The 21,541-nt window shown below is 38.1% G+C and overlaps 1 protein-coding gene across 2 annotated transcripts in view; it reads left to right on the top strand.

The window, feature by feature from the left end:
- RASGRF2 (Ras protein specific guanine nucleotide releasing factor 2) overlaps nucleotides 1-21,541 on the top strand; it is a 140,939-nt gene that overhangs the window by 53,308 nt on the left and 66,090 nt on the right. For both annotated transcript variants that reach the window (XM_060761720.2, XM_060761719.2), the window contains exons 6-12: nucleotides 1,411-1,490; nucleotides 2,424-2,617; nucleotides 3,610-3,719; nucleotides 6,686-6,804; nucleotides 14,282-14,442; nucleotides 16,202-16,268; nucleotides 17,845-17,981. In XM_060761720.2, the coding sequence (XP_060617703.2) occupies nucleotides 1,411-1,490; nucleotides 2,424-2,617; nucleotides 3,610-3,719; nucleotides 6,686-6,804; nucleotides 14,282-14,442; nucleotides 16,202-16,268; nucleotides 17,845-17,981 (868 nt within the window). The remainder of the gene's footprint in view (nucleotides 1-1,410; nucleotides 1,491-2,423; nucleotides 2,618-3,609; nucleotides 3,720-6,685; nucleotides 6,805-14,281; nucleotides 14,443-16,201; nucleotides 16,269-17,844; nucleotides 17,982-21,541) is intronic.

Genomic DNA, 21,541 nt, shown 5'->3' with positions numbered 1-21,541 from the left:
GAATTTGGAAGTCCCAGAGTAGTTTGATTTGTTGTTGTTCTTGTTCTTGTTGTTGTCGTCATTATTATTTAAGATAGGTAGAAAATCAAACATTAGCTAATAATAAAAATTAGCATTTTTCAAGTCTTGCTAAACAGCTAAATCAGCATTTTCAAGTTTTGTTGAGTAAAGGTGAACCATTTCCTGCAAAGTCCATTGTAAACACTGCACATTGTTGCTAACAGATTTGTGTAAATGGGTAGCATTCAGAAACCTTTCACTGTTGCCAATTTTTTGTATCCCCAACATTGAGCTAAGGGGATAGTTTAAAAAGCAGTGACTTATTGGATCTGTATGTATCTCCAGTCAGTACATGGAAAGTCCCAATCAGCCGTTCCATATGTACTGCCACCAGAAAGGAACAAGAAAGAAGAGAGCAGAGATGAGGAGCCCTGGAAAATAGGAAGCCTTCTAGAAATGCGTCGTCCACCCCTCCAAAAGTCTTATTTTTATGAGAAAAGTGGGGAAATAATTATGGAATCACATTGTTTCTATAGAAATCAGTGCTTTATATTTGCTTGGCATTTCTTTGCTTTACTCATATTGATAGGTTTTTCTATTTTCACTTCTTTTCTGTGATATTCTCACAAACTAGCAAAAGCAAAGAGGTCTCTTCGAGTTCAGGGCCTTGGGGTTCCATTTGTAATTCTTTGCATTATTGTTTGTTATGTTGAAAATGCCATCATTTTTAGACAGAAAATGGGTATATAAAATAACATAAGCAGTAGCATTTTTTTATTTTTAATTAACATTTGATCTAAGTCTATGAGGTTTTTACAGTACCTGTTTATGCCGATACTCAAAACATGGATGTTCCAGTGTGCTTTTGATTAGATGGCTCCTCAGGAAATTTTCATCCCCCAGCTATGACCTAAAATCTAGTTTTTCTACTGTTCCCTGCTCAGAGTTATAATGTTTCCCCCTTACATTGCTTTTTATCCTTAGTTTTGTCATCTGGTATTTGCACTTTATCCATTAGCCCTGTCCTCCCAATTAATTTGCATCAGGCCGCCCTCCCAAGACCAGAAACTTTTTTCTTTTTACATTGTGTTATATATCTGGTTGTTTTATATTGTGTTAAGATGTTGTTATTTGTATTTTAATTTATTTATTATGTATTTATTTACAGTATTTGTATCCCGCCTTTCTCAGTCCAAAGGCAACTGAACATATTTTAATTATGTTGTTTGGACTTGTCCCTATGTAAGCTGCCCCAAGTCCCTTCGGGGAGATGGGGGGTGGTGGTACAAAAATAAAATTGTTGTTGTTGTTTTATTATTATTATTATATGTAGGATCAGACTTCATGATGACTTTCAGATAATACTTTTTCGCGACAGACTTAACATGTTATCAACCCTTTTTTTTCCAGTGAAACTATAATGTTCTTGCATGAAATATTTCATCAAGGATTAAAAGCAAGAATAGCAAATTGGCCAACTCTAATTTTAGGTAACTATCACAGCATTTCTTACATTAAAATGTGATTTTTCTATTGTGTTTCAAAAAGGTCCATGACTAGATTGATATGGCTAAGTGATGTTATTACTGTTGACTGCTGCCAAGTCAGCTTTGGTTTATGGCAACCCAATGAACGAGAGAACTCCAAAGCACCCTCCGTCGTGCTGAGATCATGCAAATTCAAGGCTGTGGCTTTGTCCATTAAATCTATGCACCTGCAAAGCAGTCTTCCTTTTTCCCTACTACCTCCCACTTACCAAGCATTGTTGGCTTTTCTAACGAGTATTGTTGTTTCGTGCTAACAACAAAGTTAGAGAACCCCAGTTTGGTCATTTTGACTTCTAGGGACAATTCAGTCTTGATGAAATGGTATTATAAGCTGCCAAACCTTTGTCACATACAAAGTAAAGTATGTCTTTGAATAGGTCAAAATACAAAATAAATATAGAAGTGCATACAACTCTCTTTAAATATTAGATTTAATCTCTGCAAACATTACTTGTTTCTTTGATTTTATGAAGATGATGTATGCCCCCCCCCCAAAGAAATAACAGCCTTCATTAAGATGCATGATAGAAAGATAAATCACACACTTTCCCCCCCTAATAGAAGCTTTCTGTCTTCAACAATTGCTTGATAAAAATTCCACAGTTTTAAAGCTCAGGATTTCTATACCTAGAAAAGAGATGCCTCTTCAACTGTCTTCATACTAGATTACTTAATAGCCACACAGTTTTTGTTAGACGAGAATGGCAGCAAGCTATTCAGAGATGAATGTTAGATTGCTACAAGAGTTTGCATCCAACATCAGCCAACTAATGTGAATAGGACAAATTGTACAATGCCTCCAATGTAAATAATTTGAATTTAACATTCTGCCTTTTTTATCAGCACAAACCAACTATTCTTCTTTCTCTTTTACAGCCGATTTATTTGACATCTTGCTACCAATGCTGAATATTTATCAAGAATTCGTTAGAAATCACCAGTATAGTCTTCAAGTCCTGGCAAACTGCAAACAAAATAGAGATTTTGACAAACTTTTGAAGCAATATGAAGCCAACCCTGCATGTGAGGGCAGGATGCTTGAAACTTTCCTCACTTATCCTATGTTTCAGGTAGTTCTTATTATTGGTGCATTTGTAAAAACAATTTGTATAATTTTGGTTGTTAATCCTAACGTTGCACTCTTGCACTGAAACAGCTCACCCAGCACCACACCAAAGTCCAGTAATTCTGTCTAAAAAAATTATTAAACAAAGTAGACAAACAAAGGGGAAAAGGGGAATTCCAAAAGGATCAGTAGTATAGAAAATACAAAGTAGCAGAATTCCAAAAATGACAAGGAACATAAAGTCAAGAAAACCAAAATCCACAGCTCCATTCCAAACATAAATCCATCAACATGAAAACAGGAACTTTTCCAACGTAAACTCTCCAAGGAAACAGGTATAAGCAAGCATAGGAAACTTGAGAATACTTGGACAAGAACTTGAGAGCAGAAACAGGAGAACAATTTCCTTAAAGCAATGTTATCTCCTCTGAGAGGCTTGAAACAAAGCAATTTAATTTAAGTCCTCTTAAGACATCCATGACATCATGTCTGACACACCTGGTCTTCAAGGTCTTATCTTGGATTCTCTGTGAATATCTAGTTCGCCTGTTTTTCATTCCGTGTATCCTCAAGTGTAATCTAGTTTCCCTGGAAAACTCCCCATCTACTCAAGGCCTTATCTTAAGGGAACTGGAACTTTCATTTTCCATTCTTGCCTAGGAATGAACACAAGAATCCAAAGCATTGGCCTTATCTCTCTGCAATTCTCTCCGATCATTCACTGACTCCTCACATTAAAACCCATCATCTCCCTCATCTTCTGAACATTCAGAAAAATCCTCTGATGCTTGCCAGACCATAACACCTAATGCCTGTTGCTATAGAAGTATTATCTTGGTTTTATTTGGTAGAAAACGCTGTAGATTTATAATAAATAGCAGGCAATTCATCTGCTCTTGATCAGAGATTAATACTTTTTTTTATATTTTGGAAGGCATTTTGAATTATTTTCAATCACTTTAATTGCTTGCTGCTAACACTTTTATTCATCTTTAGATTCCTAGATATATTATAACTCTTCATGAACTTCTGGCTCATACACCACATGAACATGTGGAAAGAAAAAGCCTTGAATTTGCTAAATCCAAGCTAGAAGAACTTTCAAGGTGAGACATCATTTGTTCTGTGCATATGAGATTAGAGCTGCCAGGGGAAATATGGGATTTCAGTCTCTTTAAACCAATAAAACTCTAATTTCTCCAAATATTACATAGAAGAGAGAATTTTGCTTGCATGACAAGCAGCAGCTGCGAAAATTCCCCCTTCTACACAACCATTCAAAAGAGATGGGCTATGATCCTTTTTTCACCTGGCAATCCTATATGAGGCTAAAATGGAAATTATAAATTAATATGTTAGTGCGGTATTTTTCAAAATGGAGCTAAGGTGTATGCAAGTATCAAAAGAAAAATGTCCTCAGAGACTCAATGTGGCTTTTCAGAGATCATTCAACAGTCAGTATTACTCCATATAAGCATCATTTTGCATGAATTATTTATGGGATTTTCCTCCTTTATCCCACCCTAGTTTAAATAGGCACAAAACTTATGTGCCTAAAGAAGCTGTCTGGGTTTCTTATCAGAGGAATTACAATATATGGAGTATGGATATTCAAGGTGGTCCCATTTTCAGAGACGACTAATATCCCAATCTTTATTCTTGTTAATGTGCTTCAAAACGGATATAGAAAGCTGCTGCTTGGACATTTTAAAAAAGGAACTGCATACCATTTCAGTGGAGAAATGTGACTTTAATAGAATAAGTGACTGAATATGTTAGTATGGTAGTGTGATGAAGTAGTTCAGAAGCTAAAGTTCAGTGAAATATCTGATAATATCAAATCAAATGTTTCAAGAGGAATGCTGTTTTCCTCCATCATGAAATATTTTTCTATTTTGTATTGCCCAAAATATTATATTTATTAGTTTGTAATATTTGTTATATATATATATATATATATATATATATATATATTCTTAACAGTTGGAAGTGGATATTTTAGTCGTATTAAAATAAGGTTGAGCAAGCTTTGCTCTTCAGATACTTCTGGTCCTCACTTCTGATCATGCATGATATTGGAGCCCCTGGTGGTGCAAGGGGTTAAACCCTTGTGCCAGCAGGACCGCTGACCAAAAGGTTGGCAGTTTGAATCCAGGGACATGAGAGAAGCCTCCCACAGGATGGTAAAACATCCCAGTGTCCCCTGGGTAATGGCCTTGCAGACGGCCAATTCTCTCACACCAGAAGTGACTTGCAGTTTCTCAAGTCATTCCTGACATGAAAAAAAACATGATATTGATTGTGCCAACTGGAGATGAAGGGAGCTGGGTATCCAGACCACATTGAGCATGAACATTAGGGCTGAGTTTTCCTACTCTTATTTTGAATAATGACTTGCCAAGCCTACCTACTGAGGTTTATGAACACATAAACAATTTGCACACTCAGCATTCCAGATAATACCAACATGACTTTCTATGTTTTTTATTAGTTATATTTCAATGACTGTTATATATTATTGGGGCAAGGTGCTCAAAAATATTGACTAATTGGGGAAAATTATGTAAGATACACTCTTTAACATGTGTGTGTGTGTGTGTATACAGTATATGTGCCTTCCAGTCCCATGTCTACTTATGGTGACCCCATGAATTTCATAGAGTTTTCTTAGGTAAGGAATACTCAGAGGTAATTTTGCTAGTTCTTTCATTTGAAATGTGACCTACAACATCTGATGTTTGTTGGCGTTTTCCATCCAAGTACATCTTTTAGATGGCTAAGTGTAATTAGCTGCCAAGATCAGACAGGATCTGGTACCTTCAAGGTATTTAGGCTCAAGCTTCCATGTGAACAAATTCTTGCATTATAACTACTTGGATTTTGTCAGATTTTGACAGTTGGTTCCTCTACATCCACTTGTTCCATTTTAAGGCTGTTTGTAGCAATGTCTTGGATCTACGTGTTTACTGAGGTGGTCCTATGATTTCAAAGGCAAATTTCCTCCCTTCCAAATAATCCACTGGTGGACTATGACACTATAAGTCTTTAAAAAGGAAGGAAGGAGAGGCATATATTGTTTTAATATGTCTGCAAATGTTTAAAAAATTAAGAGTAGGAATAAAATGTTGGTCTTGGTATTGGGAATTGCTGGAAAATAGTCTGGGACAATGCAGGTGTCATTCAGGGCCCTGCCAGACATGCTGTATATTCTAGGATATGATCCCAGGTTTTGTGCTTTAAACTGGATTAAATGAGTCTGCATTATAAACAGAAACAGAAATATAGGGCCTGTCTGGAAGGGCCTTCAGATACTTTTTTTTTAATGTCAGGAACGACTTGGGAAACTGCAAGTTGCTTCTGGTGTGAGAGAATTGGCCGTCTGCAAGTACATTGCCCAGAGGACACCCAGATGTTTGATGCTTTACCATCCTTGTGGGGGGCATCTTTCATGTCCCTGCATGGGGAGCTGGAGCTGACAGATGGGAGCTCACCCTGCTCCCCAGATTCAAACCACTGACCTGTTGGTCAGCAGTCCTGCTGGCACAGGGGTTTAACCTGTGCTACCAGGGGCTCCTTAAATAAAAACGACAGAGAACTACAGCAGCATTTGCCTTTTTATGAATGAGCTCCTAATCTGAGTAAAACAGGCCAAAACAAAGAAATGGCATAACTCATGAAATCATACAACATTATTCAGTAACAAGTCATTTTGATGAGCCACCTGAGGAAAAGGTCAGGCTCCAGGCCAGTATTTCAAAAGTAAAATGACATAATGAAAAGGTTCTTTCTCCACTAACTGTCCACCTGTCCTTAAATATTGGTGAGACCAGAAAGAAGGTATCTGATGAAGGTCATAAAGCTCAAAAGGGACTTTATGGCCCACATCTAATTGTAATGAAAACAGACACATTGTTACTCAAGATGTATTGAAACTTCATTGATTTGGTATTTCTACAGTACATTGGATGACTTGTTGGATTTAGGCCAGTTAGTTATGCATAAGTACTTGTATGCAGTTAGCAGTTTATATATAGAAACTAAAACCTCTCTTGTTAAAAATTGGTTTCAACAGAGTGATGCATGATGAAGTGAGTGAAACAGAAAACATACGGAAAAATCTTGCAATAGAAAGAATGATAGTAGAGGGTTGTGACATATTATTGGACACCAGTCAAACTTTTATACGTCAAGGTAAGGTAATTTAGTTTAACTCTATTTCATGTAACATTAAAAAACTTAAATCAATAGAATTAATGTTGGCATCTCTGGAAAAGATAAGGATGCAAGGCACTCTATAGCTGGCACCAGATGTCTGCACTTATCCAGATATGATTCATGAATATGAGCCCTGCAGTTTTGGGCGGCTGCTGAGCCCCACCTCTGTGCTGTTTTTTTTCCAGGGGACATGAAAAACAGCAGCACTATAATAGTAAAGCATCCATGGGAAAGTAAAATACACAATAACCGGACAATCGTCTTCAATGGACCCGAAATTATCTACAACAGCATGGAAAATAGGTCTGTCTGGCCAATAGACGTTGCAGTTCCAGATGATGCCAACATCCAGGCAAAAACACAGGAGAAACTTGGAGTACTTGAAGCTTTGTCAAATAGTGGAGAGATTGTGAGGAATGAAAATAGCTGTCTGTTGTTCCCATTTTTAATCTGTGCTGCAGGAATACCACAAAATGATAGAATTTGATTTTTTAAAATTAAATTGATATTTCTGTGCTAATGCCAGTTGATTTTTTAAAATGTGAATATCAAACAATTTCTGAAATGCCTAGGAACTTGCTTTTCCTTATATGTTGAAAGGCTTCTGCTAAGGTTCATTGGTAAGCTCAGCATATGTGCCCTCATTCACCTATATCATAGTGAATGTTAACACTCAGTTATCTGAGTACCTTCCTTTATTTTACCAAAAAAGGGGAAATATCTGAACACAAGAAGCTGGTATCAACAGCTAGTAGCTGAGGGAAAAAATAGGTAAGGGAAGCAGAAGAACAGAAGGTACAGAAGTCTGGCATAATTGGGAACTTGTAAAGGAATACTATATACTGCATCACGCTGTTGTGCATCCCATTCATGCTGCATGAATTAATATTGCTTTGTGTATTACTTATTTGAGTCTAATGCACTACTGAATCTAATATGCACCTAAATTTTCAAAATACTTGAAACCAAAAATATTTATTTTCTGGCATATGTAATGCGCAACACCAAAAGGTGTACTCTTTGTAATAAGCCCATTACAATTGTTGCCTGCTTAGAATTCCCTCTTTTAAAGCAATTGTGTTGAACGCATCCAGCAATGGAAAAGAAACCTTGGGGTGTATCTATGCTGCAGAATCATGGGGGACGTGGTTTTACAAGGCCTTGAGCCTTCTCTACCAAAGAGTGTGGATGCCTTACCAAACTACAAATCCCAGGACTACATAGCATTGAGCTATGGCAATTAAATTACAGATTCCATCCTTCAAATAAAAGCTCCAGGTGCTCCTGAAGCAGCTTCCCCTTTCGCTTTGGCTCAGTACTAACATTACAGTATTATCTGAATCTGTGCTGTCACACACTGGGCCTGTAGCAATTGTCTATTAACAGGACGCGGTCTCTATATGCCCAGCGGGATGCCTGGGGTGCCTCGGTGCCTCGGCTGAAAGGCCCTATGGATTTCCCTATACAAAGTCTTTAGAAGCTTAGAAAGTTTAACAAGGTTCTTTATTAATGCTTAAATCTTCAGCAAATCAATCAAATACTTTAAAACTCTGGAAAACTGGTAGCTTTCTTAATCTGCCCACAAGGGACAGGCAACTTGCTTCAAGAACTGTTTCTTTCTTCTATAAAAGAAATTCTTGACCCTTCCCTGGGCAATCTGTTCTTAGGCTGGCTTGGGCCCTACTCCCGGTTCTAATTTGCTTTATGGGTAACCCGAGTAGACCTTACCGGCCAAGACTTCGTAGATTTTCCAGGTGGTGTCCTTTACCTTCCAGCAAAGCTGGCTATATTTCTTAGTAAAGCTGTGGAATTGCTTTCCCCCAAAGTTTGTGAGAAACGAAGCTTTCTACAGGTGGGAGAATCTCACACATCCTATTGGAAAGGCTTCTCCGTGATAACTGAACTAGAGGTCCCCTTTTTCCTTCCTTAACCCAGGGGTGGAACTAAAGAACATAATGATAATTGATGGGTCATTGGCCCTATGAATGCAAACCAAGGGAAGCCACCTTATTGCAAAATGCATGGAACTTTGGAATACATGCAAACACTCAATAGAAAGGAAAAGAAGTTAGAGCTCCTAGTACAGCTGTACCAGCACAGAATCTAATGTTCACTCTAATTTTGGCAAGGTAACTTAGTCAAAAAAGGTTAGCATTAGATTTGAGTAAATATTGTAAATACAATGGGAAAAGGCAGCTACCATCTCAAGATCTCTTTTAAGAAAGTCCAAAACTAGTTACTTTCTCAAAAACGTCATTCTTATTGTGTGCCTTCAAGTTGTTTTGGACTTCTGCTGACATTGAGGTAAACTTACCTTGCATTTTTCCTGGTAATATTTGTTCAGAAGGGGCATGCTTTTGCTTTCCCCCTAAGATTGTGAGAGTGAAGCATGCGCAGGGCCACACAGTGGGTTTCCATGTGTGAGCAGGGATTTGAATCCTGATCTCCACAGTTATAGTCCAATGCTTAAACCTTAAGTGGGGCCCCATCTCTATGGTTTGCAATTTCTTCTTTGACCAGCAGAAACTCCTATGAGATGTAAGCTGCTGATTAGAATCCCCTGACTTCAATGTTGTTGTAGTGTTGCAAGTGCTAGGTAGTGCTATGTTAGGCTGCTGATTGTGAAATGTACAGTAGTCTCGCTTAACCAATATAAACGGGATGGCAGAACATTGGAAAAATGAAAATATTGGATAATAGGGAGGCTTCAGGGAGTTGAAGTCTATATCTCTATCCTGGCAGAGATCAGAGGATAGAAGTGAGTTCTCCTTCTGTTTGGTTTTCTAGACACAAGGAGAGAACTCACTCACCACAGGTGGAAAAAAGACGAGGAATTGTAATGAAAAGATAGATAGTACACTTACAAAAACCCTTAAGACAACTACCCACCTTCATTCTTTTCTCTTCCCATATTTCCTACAAACTCCCGCGTAGCCACGGCCCCTTCTTCCAACTCGGACTGAACCATTGCTGCGAGCAGAGGGAGGAGAGGCAGAAACATTGTGCGCTGGCTCCTCCTTCAGAGTCCGTACAGTGGCACTGGCCAAAATGGGAAAGAAAGAAACTAAAAACATGGCCTCTAAGGGGAAATGCTGGGGGGAAAGCGGGGCCGGTGGAGCGTTGGATAAGAGCATTGGATAAGATGGAAGGCTGGATAAGCGAAGTTTGAAAAAGCGAGACTACTGTATTACAAAACAAATCCATTGGTTGCACTGAGAAACCATTACATGCTTATCAGGATGGAACCTAAATGTTTTTGCATTGTTCTCAGAAAGACTTTATGGAGGCAATTTACATAGAATCTAGGCAGGGTTTATAGTGATGTTAAAAACAACTCTCCACTTCAAACAAAAGTACAGGTAATAGGCTCAGATTAGAAATATCAGCAGGTTAGCTTCATTTTAAGAAGGCAGGAGATAATAATGAAAGGCAAGAAAGAAATACAAGACAGTAATCACAAATCTTTGTTGGTGTTAATGGCTGAAACCCCCCCCCCCCCCCCCAAACCTGGCATTCAACAGCTGATGCAGTTGCCTAGGCATTTTGAATTCTTTTTTTCTCCCAGTTCTGAAGAGTTTGTATGACAATAAAAAGCCAGGAACGTGACCCTGTCTCCTAGCAATTTAAAAATATTGCTTAACCTGCCATTGCTTTTCTCCTGATCAATATTTATGTCAGAATGATCTGCCTCCAAGATGAGTAAAGTTACAGTACAACTAACAAGTGTGAGAGATGGCACTTGCAAAAAAAAAAAAATCAATGTATCTAGCACAACAGTTCACTCACTGGCTTCATACATTTTATGATGGAGCCACTGAATCACAAAGTCTTGGAGAGCAGTGTTTTGTGGGACGTACATCTAGATAAATATAAAGAATTATTGTCAGACATTTGCAGAGTAGGGTATTTTATCTTTTCCAATATGAAAGTGTCTGCAGCATGTGCATTTTCTAGGGCTTGGCAGTATAGTTTTTCAAAATTTCAGTGGTCTGGAAATTGACTGTTTTTTTAAAAAAAATATACCTTTCAGTGTCTTATAATAAAGTGTCCTTGCAAAAACTGTAGTCATTTGTATATGTTTCGTTCCATTAAACAACTGTACAGTTGGAAGTTATTTCAGACTGGCCTTCTTATATGCTCCAATGAATCTTTTCATATATAGACAACAATTATATTTGAAAGGTTTCGAAAGTTTTGCTTTTGTAGTATTCAGTCAAGAAAGAATTGCCAACTCTGTTGTATTACTGTATTGATACCATATTCTAATGCAAATATGATGTTGTATGTGAATCTTTGTGATCTGTATTGTTTCTTCTGTACTCTGCTGTATTAAGTATGTTCATTGAATAACTTCTTATGCCAACATTATTTCTTAAAAAGTACAATTTGACTTTGAATACATTTCTCATTGGAAACATGTCTCACTTCATTCAGTTGAACTTAAATCTGATGTAGATAGGATTGCAGGTGCTTATCAACACAGTTGTAATGTGATCTGGTGCCTTGTTTTAAGAGTTCTTATTCAATGGGTTAGTTTGCATATTTGCAGCTTCTGTATGTTGAGAACCAGACCTAGATTATTTGTTGCCTTATATCAGTGGTCTCAACCTGAGGGTCCCCAGGTGTTTTGGTCTACAACTCCCAGAAACCCCCGCCAGTTTACCAGCTGTTAGGATTTCTGGAAGTTTAAGACCAAAACACCTGGGGACCCACAGGTTGAGAACCATGGCCTTAGATGATGGACTCCACTCACTGAGAGCAGCAGTCAGAATAGGGAGTGCAAGAGAAGCCCGATGGTACAATGCTTTCTTTCTGTCCTCCAATAGGCTTATGCTGTATCTCATTCTAAACATCTGCTACCTAAAGCAACTGGCTTAGTCTGCCTTACATCTGTACATCAGTGGTCTGTGTCTTAAACGGAATCTGCACTGACATCAAATAATTACTTATTAAGATTACCTGTTGATGTCACGCTCCTTGGATTCCTACACAGGGTTTTTATATATTCAGCATTGTGTTTGAATAGGCATTTCTGAATAAGTTTGTTCTGAAGTTGAAGCCTTAACTTGTAAGTAATGGTTGTTTATGCTATGTGTGCCTATCTAGAAATCTGTACTTTAATAAACTATAACAGAACAAAATTGTATTTAGTATATTTTTATTGAATGAAATATTTCACTTCAAAGATGCCTCTTTTCAAAACTCAGGGCAGTGCTTCTTTTGAAACATAAAGAGAAAAGCCGGTGCAAAAAAATTCACCAATGTCACTTTAGATATAGATAGATATATCTGTTCATTGATTAGTCCACTGACCATATCAACAATAAAAGAAAAAGAAGATAAAAGGTAAAGGTTTTCCCTCGATATTAAGTCTAGTTGTGTCCAACTTTGGGGTGCTCAGCTCTATTTCTAAGCCGAAGAGTCAGCGTTGTCTGTAGACGCCCCCAAGGTCATGTGGCTGGCATAACTGCATGGAGCACCATTACCTTCCCGCCAGAGCTGTACTTATTAATCTACTCACATTTGCATGTTTTTGAACTGCTAGGTTGGCAGAATCTGAGGCTAACAGCGAGAGCTCAATCTGCTCCCCAAATTCGAACCACTGACCTTTCAGTCAGCAAGTTCAGCAGCTTAATGGTTTAACCTGCTGCACCACTGGGGGCTCAAAAAAAAAAAGATACACAGACAAATAGACATTAATCATTATCCTAGAAATCTTGTAATAGTTAACGAAAATAAATTAAGACACATTCAAAATAAAAATAGATATCAATAAAATTCCATTAATTGAAGCATACAGCTTCTCCTCTCCTCTCAGCTGGGTTTCTGTGCTGAGAGGAGAGGCTGTACACCTTCCTCTCCTCCTCTCTTGGCATAGAGATCCAGCTGGGTTGCTGTGCTGAAAGGGGAGGAGGCACGCAGCTAGTAGAAGCCCTGTAAAGGGCTTCTTTCAGCCCCACGCCTTCTTGCCAGGACCCTCACTCGAGTATAAGCTGATGGGGCCTTTTTCAGCTACACACAGTTATGTTGCTTAGCTCTCTTGTCCTTCATTGGGCCCTAACCAGCCAGTGCATATAATGCAGTAGTCAAATGCTGCATCGGATCAAGAGTCATTTGGATGCTAATCTAAACATATTATAGAAACACCTGAAGGTATACAGGTATATCGCAACTAACAAAGCAGATGTGTTCCTCGATGTCACTTCATTAACAGTAATTTTGGTGGCAGAAATAACATGGGAGAAATATGGACCGGCTCCCACCCTACAAAACAGAAGAGCAGCTGAAAATATTTCACCATTTTTAAAATCCAAAATTAAAAATACACATGTGTGAAATGAAACAACCAGACATGTAATTTTTCTACAAGTAAAGAAAAACATTAAAACTTTCGAGAGAGTACTTGAAGATATTTCTTCAGTTGGAATTGAATGTTTGCTTTTAAGCTTTTTTATTGCAATCCAAGTGGCCAGATACAGGTCAAAGGACATTTAATCAACTACCAAGCTTGCAAACTTTGTGTTTTGTCTGTCTGTCTGTCTGTTTGTTTTGTTAAAAATGTAATACATTTATATTTGAATTGTTTAATTGATTGTTTAATTGATATGTCATCATTTAGTTGATATGTCATCAGCCCACTTTGATTGAATTTGAATGTTTACTTTTGAACTTTTAAAATTGTATTTATATTTGAATTGTTAAATTGAGATGTCATGTTTATTACTGTGTGTTTAAACTGATATGCTAATTGTTTAAATTGATATGTCATGTTTATTATATGTATAATGCGGCATTGTATGCCATAGTCTGTAAGCCACCCTGAGTCCCTCATTGGGGTGAGAAGGGCAGGGTATAAATATAGAATAATAATAATAATAATAATAATAATAATAATAATAATTCCAAAATATATCCAAGGATTATTCTTTTTTATGATTTTCATTTTCATGACCAAGCATACAGAGCTATGCTTTAAAAATGTTTGGAGTAGCTTATGGAGCAAGCTTATATGCTTCTCCCCCCCCCCCTCTGTTTTGCTATTTGTTCATGCTCAGCAAGGGATTGTGAAGGCAGCTGCAATTTGCCTTGCCTGTTGTAGGCTGGCACACACAGTTATAGTAGGATTGGCTAGAGTAGAATCCTATCTTTCCCAGCTCAAACTTTATTACATGCAGACACGCTACCGTAACCTGGTACTCAAAGTGTGTGTTTCTCTAGCCCTCCCTTGCCGCCCCTCCTAGTTTCCTGTGCCACTAGAATGTCTAGCTAAACAAGAATGGAGAGGGGCTGGGCAGGTATGAAAATACCTTGTAAAAGGAAGCTTCTTTGTTAAAGGCTTTATTAAATGAGGTATGTCTGTACATGAATCTGACTATATAATAGCATGCTAAATGTGAAGAACCGCTGTCTAACCTTGTATTTACAATGTGTTGTTTGCTTTTGTAACCATCAGGTACTCTCATTCAAGTCCCTTCTGTTGAGAGGGGGAAACTTAGTAAAGTTCGTCTGGGATCATTGTCTTTGAAAAAAGAAGGAGAAAGACAATGTTTTTTATTTACAAAACACTTTTTAATTTGTACAAGAAGTTCTGGAGGAAAGCTGCATCTACTTAAGGTACAACCTTTTCACACTTACAACTAGTATTATGAAATGAAGAACATGCAACTTATGGTTTTCATGTTTTCCAATATATTGTACAGTAGTAGAATTTTAACAGGAAGTTTTCTTGTTAAATTAAGTAGTAAACTGAGACATTGGAGCAATATACAAGGATATTTTTTGAAACAGATTATGCAAATTTGCTAGCTCTAAAGAGGGTGTTAAGTTTTCTGAATTAATTGTGGTAAAAATTGAATTCTCCTTAGTGAAATATTATAAGGTAAAGGTAAAGGTTTCCCCCTGACACTAAGTCTAGTCATGCCCAACTCTGGGGGGTGGTGCTCATCTCCATTTCTAAACCAAAGAGCTGGTGTTGTTTATAGACGCCTCCAAGGTCATGTGGCCAGCATAATCACATGGAGTGCCATTACCTTTCTGCCAGAGTGGTATCTTTTTTATTACAAAAAGGAGAATAAAGGTGTAGGAGACCCCAGTGGTTGAATTCAACTCTCTTGAATTTCCAGTCCAACCCTCTGAGAGTGGCTTACAAAGTGCTGGGCAATAAGGCTGTGTATTGTCTGGTGAATGTGGCTGATGAATGCAGTGGCTCCTTCCTCCTTTCCCACTTCTCAGGGGAATGTGAAAGAAGATGTGTGCCTTTCTCAGCCCATTGACACCTACCCTCACTTCCTGGTGTTAGAAACTCCCATTGTTACAGATGGGAAGACAAGCGAAGCAGGACAGGGTGGATTGCAATTCTTCCTTTTACGTGGGAGGGAAAAAAAGGGCACCCTCTCTCCCCTCCCATTGGAACTGGATACTTGCGCTTGCCAGAATCTTCCATCCTCCTTCTCTTTCACCGTTCTCTTGCATTTAAGGGATTTGTTACTGCTTTGCTTTTGTCATGCTTCCAATGCTACTTAACACCTCCTGTTGTGGGATCCTCTTTTGCTCCCTCACTCTAGAACAGCGTTTCTCAACCTGGGAGTCAGGACCCCTGGGGGGGTTGTGACGGGGTGTCAGAGGGGTCGCCAAAGACCATGAGAAAACAAAGTATTTTCTGTTGGTCATTGGTTTTCTGTGTGGGAAGTTTGGCCCAATTCTATCGTTGATGGGATTCAGAATGCTCTTTGATTGTCAGTGAACTATAAATCCCAGAAACTCCCAATTGACAAAATAAATCCTCCCCAATCCCACCAGTATTCAAATTTGGGCATATTGGGTATTTGTGCTAAATTTCATCCAGTGAAATAAAATACATCCTGCATATCAGATATTTACATTATGATTCGTAACAGTAGCAAAATTACAGTTATGAAGTAGCAATGAAAATAATTTTATGTTTGGGCACCACCACAACATGAGAAACTGTATTAAACTGTCACAGCATTAAGAAGGTTGAGAACCGTTACTATAAAAGGTGCAGTGGCTACAGTTCTCAATGCACTGAACTATTTTACTCTTAGCTTTGGATATACTCTTTATTCTATCTGATTTTTCTCCAGTTGCTGGCCTGATATTAATCCTGTTAATAAAATTTATTTCATTTGTATTGTGATAATACATTATAGCGCAATTTTAATTTGCATGCAATATAAAATATTTTTAATTTGCTGGCATTAACAATCCTCTTTATTCTTGGAAGCACATCTTAAGTTTTGGAATAATCCTTTCTATGAGTTCTTGCAATATTAAAATGCATAGTTTTGCATACTATTACGTGGGGAGAAGGAGAAAAATAGATTTCTGAAAAAAGTATAATTTGTTTCCCTAGGCAGGAGGTGTCCTTTCGCTAATAGAATGCACACTAATTGAGGAAACTGATATGAATGATGAGGAATGTAAGTTATATCAAACTGTTTAATGTAATCTAATGTTTACATATATTATTTTAAAAATTAACATTTGTTTGTTTTTTCAGTGTTGCACGTATTCATATAAATCATGGAAAATTGTAGAATTTGGTGTAGAATCACTATTCTTGCATAAATTGCTCAGAGAAGGAGTGGGCAATCCTATGAATGCTGGAGGGTTATATGTCTCCCTTCCCATTACAAACCGTCCATGGGCCAGAATATATCAGGAAACAATGGCTTATCTCCATCCATTTCCTTCTTATGCAAGGAAATGGATGGAGTAGTGAATGACGCTCATTTGTCACATTCAGGTTTTGTCTAAGAGCAGAGAGCTTGACTCTTTCCCCCCAGATCTTGGAAATGTTCCTTTTTGGGGCTGTAAAACTCAGAATTTTCTAGCAAAGATGGGTTGAGCATTCTAGAAGATATTACCCCCCCCCCCCCAATATATTTTCCTATTTCTCCTCCTCTGTATTTCCTACTTGAGGAAGAATAAAGAGGAGCAAACCTGACTATTCTCAATCTGTGTTTGCTGCCACTGGCACATCCTCTGTAGAATAGGCCCAATGGAAAGAGTTTTTCTTGCCACACAGTAAGTATTTTCTTCAAAATCTTTAGCTGAATTTAATTTTTCTTATCATTTTAGACAGCAAACATATTAACATTTTTTATCATGTCAGAAGCGACTTGAGAAACTGCAAGTTGCTTCTGGTGTGAGAGAATTGGCCGTCTGCAGAGACGTTGCCCAGAGGATGCCCGGATGTGTTACCATCCTGTAGGAGGCTTCTCTTACGTCCCCGCATGGGAAGCTGGGGCTGACAGAGAGGAGCTCACCCCATCTTACGGATTAGAACCACCAACCTTCAGGTCAGCAGTTCAGTTGGCACAAGGTTTTAACCCATTGCACCAACGCAGCTTCATGCTAACATTACGTTAGGTAAAGAAGTGTTGATACTGGTCACCCATCTTCTGCTTTTCTGATCCTGTTTTAAGTATGCCTCAATATACTGATATACAGGATACAATATCCTGGGGCAACAATTGATTACAAGTTTAGAAATAAAAGTATCTAGTGAAAGCTCATTCAAGCTCATTCTCCCTTGCTGGGGTGAGAAAAGCTGTAAGCAACTTCTGAGATGAGCAAAGGACAAAGTACAAACATTTTTTGCAGACCTACAACCCTCCAGATCTCTTGAATTGCCCTTCTTCTGTCCAGAAAATGGGATAGAAGACTGTCTCCTTTTGGGGAGTCATAAGATCATGTTATTTGTTTTTTTAAATAGGTTGTAGGGATCCTTGCCATACTTAACATAAAAAGCAGCCTGTCCAAACCATAATTCAGCTTCCAGATTTCTTTGGGAAAGTGGTTTTGGCAGCCCATGTAGTCCTCATAGTGTGTCATGGACAGAATATGGACCCTGAGCTTATTTACCCAGTGCTAATTTAGAGTCTGGTCATAGTGTGTGCATAGGAGGGCAAAAATAGGTTTTTTCCTGGTTGATGTTCCTTTATCTCCAACTGTCAATCTGCAACTGATTTATTCTCCTCCTCAATTATGAAGCAAAAAATTCTGGACAAGTATTTGGACACCTTGACTTCAAGATTGTGGTAGAACCAGCAGATGCACCTCCTTTTACAGTCGTCTTGTTAGCTCCTTCGAGACAGGAAAAAGCAGCATGGACAAGCGACATTAGTCAGGTAATGAATCTTTTTTTTTTTTGGTGGAAACTGTGTGGTTGATATGGCAAAATAATTTCCTAACACTGAAAAGTACATCTAGCCTTCCACGTTAACTGGAATCAGGGGCAGAAGATCCTCATGAACATGTAAATTGATGAATAAAGAAATTATTATTTTTTAACCAGCGAAGACATCTCTTTAGTGATATCTTGATCTTCCAGTATGGTTGTATGGTCAACTTCCACTGGAAGCTGAACATGGAATTGCATTGGAAGACCTAGAATGATGTCACATTAACGTTCTAAATTGAGCACTCTCGCTTTGCTATCTCCTGCAGAAGTCTGGGAAATGTAATTTAGGGAAGCCAAAGATTTCTGTAGCTGAGAATTTCAAAGGTGCTGCCCTTAACTACATTTCCCTTAACTCTGCAGGAGATAGAGCCTGATTTAATGTGATACTGTCCTCAGAGATTCCCCAAGGTGGCTTTCTCTAGGTCCTCCAGCATGACTGGAGGAAGTTAACCATAGAATCACACTAGAAGAATTAGAAATTCCCAGAGAGAATGTTTTTAATCAAATCCGTGAATAATCAAAACTGCAAAAGTCAAAACTTGCAAATGTGGATGGACGTCTGTATGATATTTACATGTTGCTTACAAAATTTTATGTTATAGCATAATTTCCTTGTTAGTGTAGGTCAAGATGATGATATAGAAAACCAAGCTGCTCATCTAGACTGAAAAAAAGTATTTAAATATGAACATCATCATAGTAAAATAATTAAAGCATTGGATTAGAAGAAGGGGGATCCAAGTTTCAAGCCTCATTCAGCTCCACAGTCCATTGGATGATTTTGGGCGACTCACTGAGCAGTTATAGTACAGGGCTATGACAAGAAAAGGAATGTGGTGAGGTGGTGTGAGGTGAAAAATCCCATGTTTCCTTGAGATTCTTGGAAAAAGGGTGTGATAGAAATAAAACATAATTTTCTTCAATTTCTGCAAAGGTTTGAGTGATTGTTGATAGGAGAAAAGAAGCTCCAAGTTCTTGTGAGTGCATGGAACGTGTTACAGCCTTCTTTGTATCTCAGCTAGCACACAATCCATGCATAATAATCTGCAGAAAACACATGCTTCTCTCTCCCACAATTCATATTCCGCTTTTAAAAAAGGAGTAAGTATTGATTCTTCACAATTACACCTGTCCTCCTTTGCACTAAAATGGCTTCTAATGCATTTATAGAATAATATTAAAAGGAGAAGCACTTGAAAAGAACTGAAAAGCGACAACTTCTCAAAAATATGGAGGAGACAATGCTCCGTTTTTTTTCTGCTGTCAGTGGGATGTATGAGGATTTGCTAATGTTAATTCCAGTAAAACAGCAACAATAATTAGATTTTATAGTGTAAGAAGAAAAAGAAGACAGTAATCAGAAAGAGGCACATGTCAGATTACACACATGCACATAGACAGAAACACAAATATATATTTGGACCTCTTCAGTGGATTTTGTGCAGTCCTATTAGAAAGTGAAGTAGAAACAGTTCATAGACGAGGTGCGGATTGTGCCTCCTCCTTGAGATATATACCATGAAAAATTGTTTTTGCAAACAGAATCAATTAGGTTTAGCAAAAAAATTCTTATCGTTAAGGTTGAAAGCCTAACATTAGTTATTCTAGAAGAGTTAAATTGGGATCAGTAAGCTGCTTGTGAAATAAACCAAAAGGAAATGAGAGGGCATTTATCTCCCCCTGGCCTGTGTTGGTAATATGATTAGGGCTTCATCATTTAATCTTTTTAATTGGTACATAAATCAACTAAAGCTTTAATCACATATTAAAATTTGTCTCTGATTAATTAGTGGGGCTAAAACTAAAGGGCAAAACTCCTTCTGGCACACACAGATCCCCTTTTTCCACAAAATACGATGAGATAAAAACTTAGGGATGGATGGCCCTTAAACACACACACACACACGCTCATACCGTACTAGCAAATATTTGAATTTTATTTCAGTCATAAATCTATCTTAGAAAAACATTTCAGACATACTTGTATTCATAAAGCAACAAAAACAAGTTTAAATGTCCCATGGTAATTCTGTCTTCAAGACAAAGCTTCCTAGTTTCACTCCTGTATTTCCATTTCCCATATTGTAGATATTTGGCAATGAAAATTACACAAGTTTTTCATTTTTTAAACATTACTACTGGTTGTGATTATATGTATTATAAAATTATATCTTGTGGAAGTTCACTTAAAAAGCATTACAAGTATGGCTTCAGAAAGGTAGACCTTTGGATGACAAATCCCCGAGCATACAAGGATTCTGGAGGGTTGTAACCTCAAAGAGTTATTTTTTTCAAACTTTACTCTGAGCGGACTTGACAATCCATCCACACTCTGTTTCCAGCTGATAAATCAGCTTTATACAGTATATAGTTATTTATCGTATCAGAAGCGAACCGAGGGTACAGTTGTAATGTATTTTAAAAACACAAAGTTTTAAAAACTTGGCATTATATGAAATGTCCTTTGACCAGTAACTGGTCATTTGGAGTGCCTCTAGTGTCTCTGTACGAAGGTCTTCCGTTGTGCATGTGGCAGGGCTCAGACTGCATTGTAATAGGTGGTCTGTGGTTTGCTCTTCTCCACACTCGTATGCCGTGGACTTTGTGGCCCCATTTCTTAAGGTTGGCACTGCATCTCGTGGTGCCAGAGTGCAGTCTGTTCAGCATCTTCCAAGTCATCCAGTCTTTTGTGTGCTGAGGGGGGAGTCTCTTATTCGGGATCAGCCATGGCTTGAGGTTCTGGGTTTTTGCCTGCCACTTTTGGACTCTCACTTGCTGAGGTGTTCCTGCAAATATCTCTGTAGATCTTAGAAAACTATTTCTTGATTTAAGGCATTGGCGTATAATAAGGTAAGGTCTGCAAAGCAAGATTCCTCCTTTCTGAACCTTACTCTTATAAATATGTGGGTAGAGTAGTAGTTTGTTTGACAGGCTGGAATGAGAGAGGAAAAAAGCTGTGATCACAACATAACTAAGTACTGATTTGAATGGCTTTGATGTTGATACTGAGCGATGTTACAGAGCCAGTTTAATATAGTCATTTAAGCATTGGACTGGGAAAATGCCATTACTGCATTTTCTTTGCATTCCAGAGGTGACTGCAGAGTTTAATGCAGCCATGGTTAAAAGTTCCTGTGGTGCCCCAAGGGCAATGATTTTAGTGGGATGTACTAGGAGATAGGGCAAAGCAAACAGTAAGATAGCATAAGGCGGGGTGGGGGGGGTGGGGGTGGGGGAGTGGAGACATAATTTAAATACACTCAGTGCTCATGGTAAGTAATGAGAAACAACCCCAAAGCAACACAACATCAAGGATGCTCAGTTTAAACAGATGGTCTTTCTGCTTTGGAGCTACTCATTTCCTTTTTCATCACCAAACAACAGCATTGAACAAAGAGCATTTCTAAAGGAATCAATGCAGCTGCCTGCATATCTGAGTCAGATACCCCTCCCGCTCTACTTTGTGCCAAAAAAAGCTTTGAATGGCTACAGTAAACAAGGGAGCAA

The sequence above is a fragment of the Anolis sagrei genome, chromosome 2, assembly GCF_037176765.1.
Source record: "Anolis sagrei isolate rAnoSag1 chromosome 2, rAnoSag1.mat, whole genome shotgun sequence".
Taxonomy (NCBI): Eukaryota; Metazoa; Chordata; class Lepidosauria; order Squamata; family Dactyloidae; genus Anolis; species Anolis sagrei.
The sequence above is the reverse complement of the archived record's forward strand: the minus strand, read 5'-3'. Positions and strand labels throughout refer to the sequence as shown.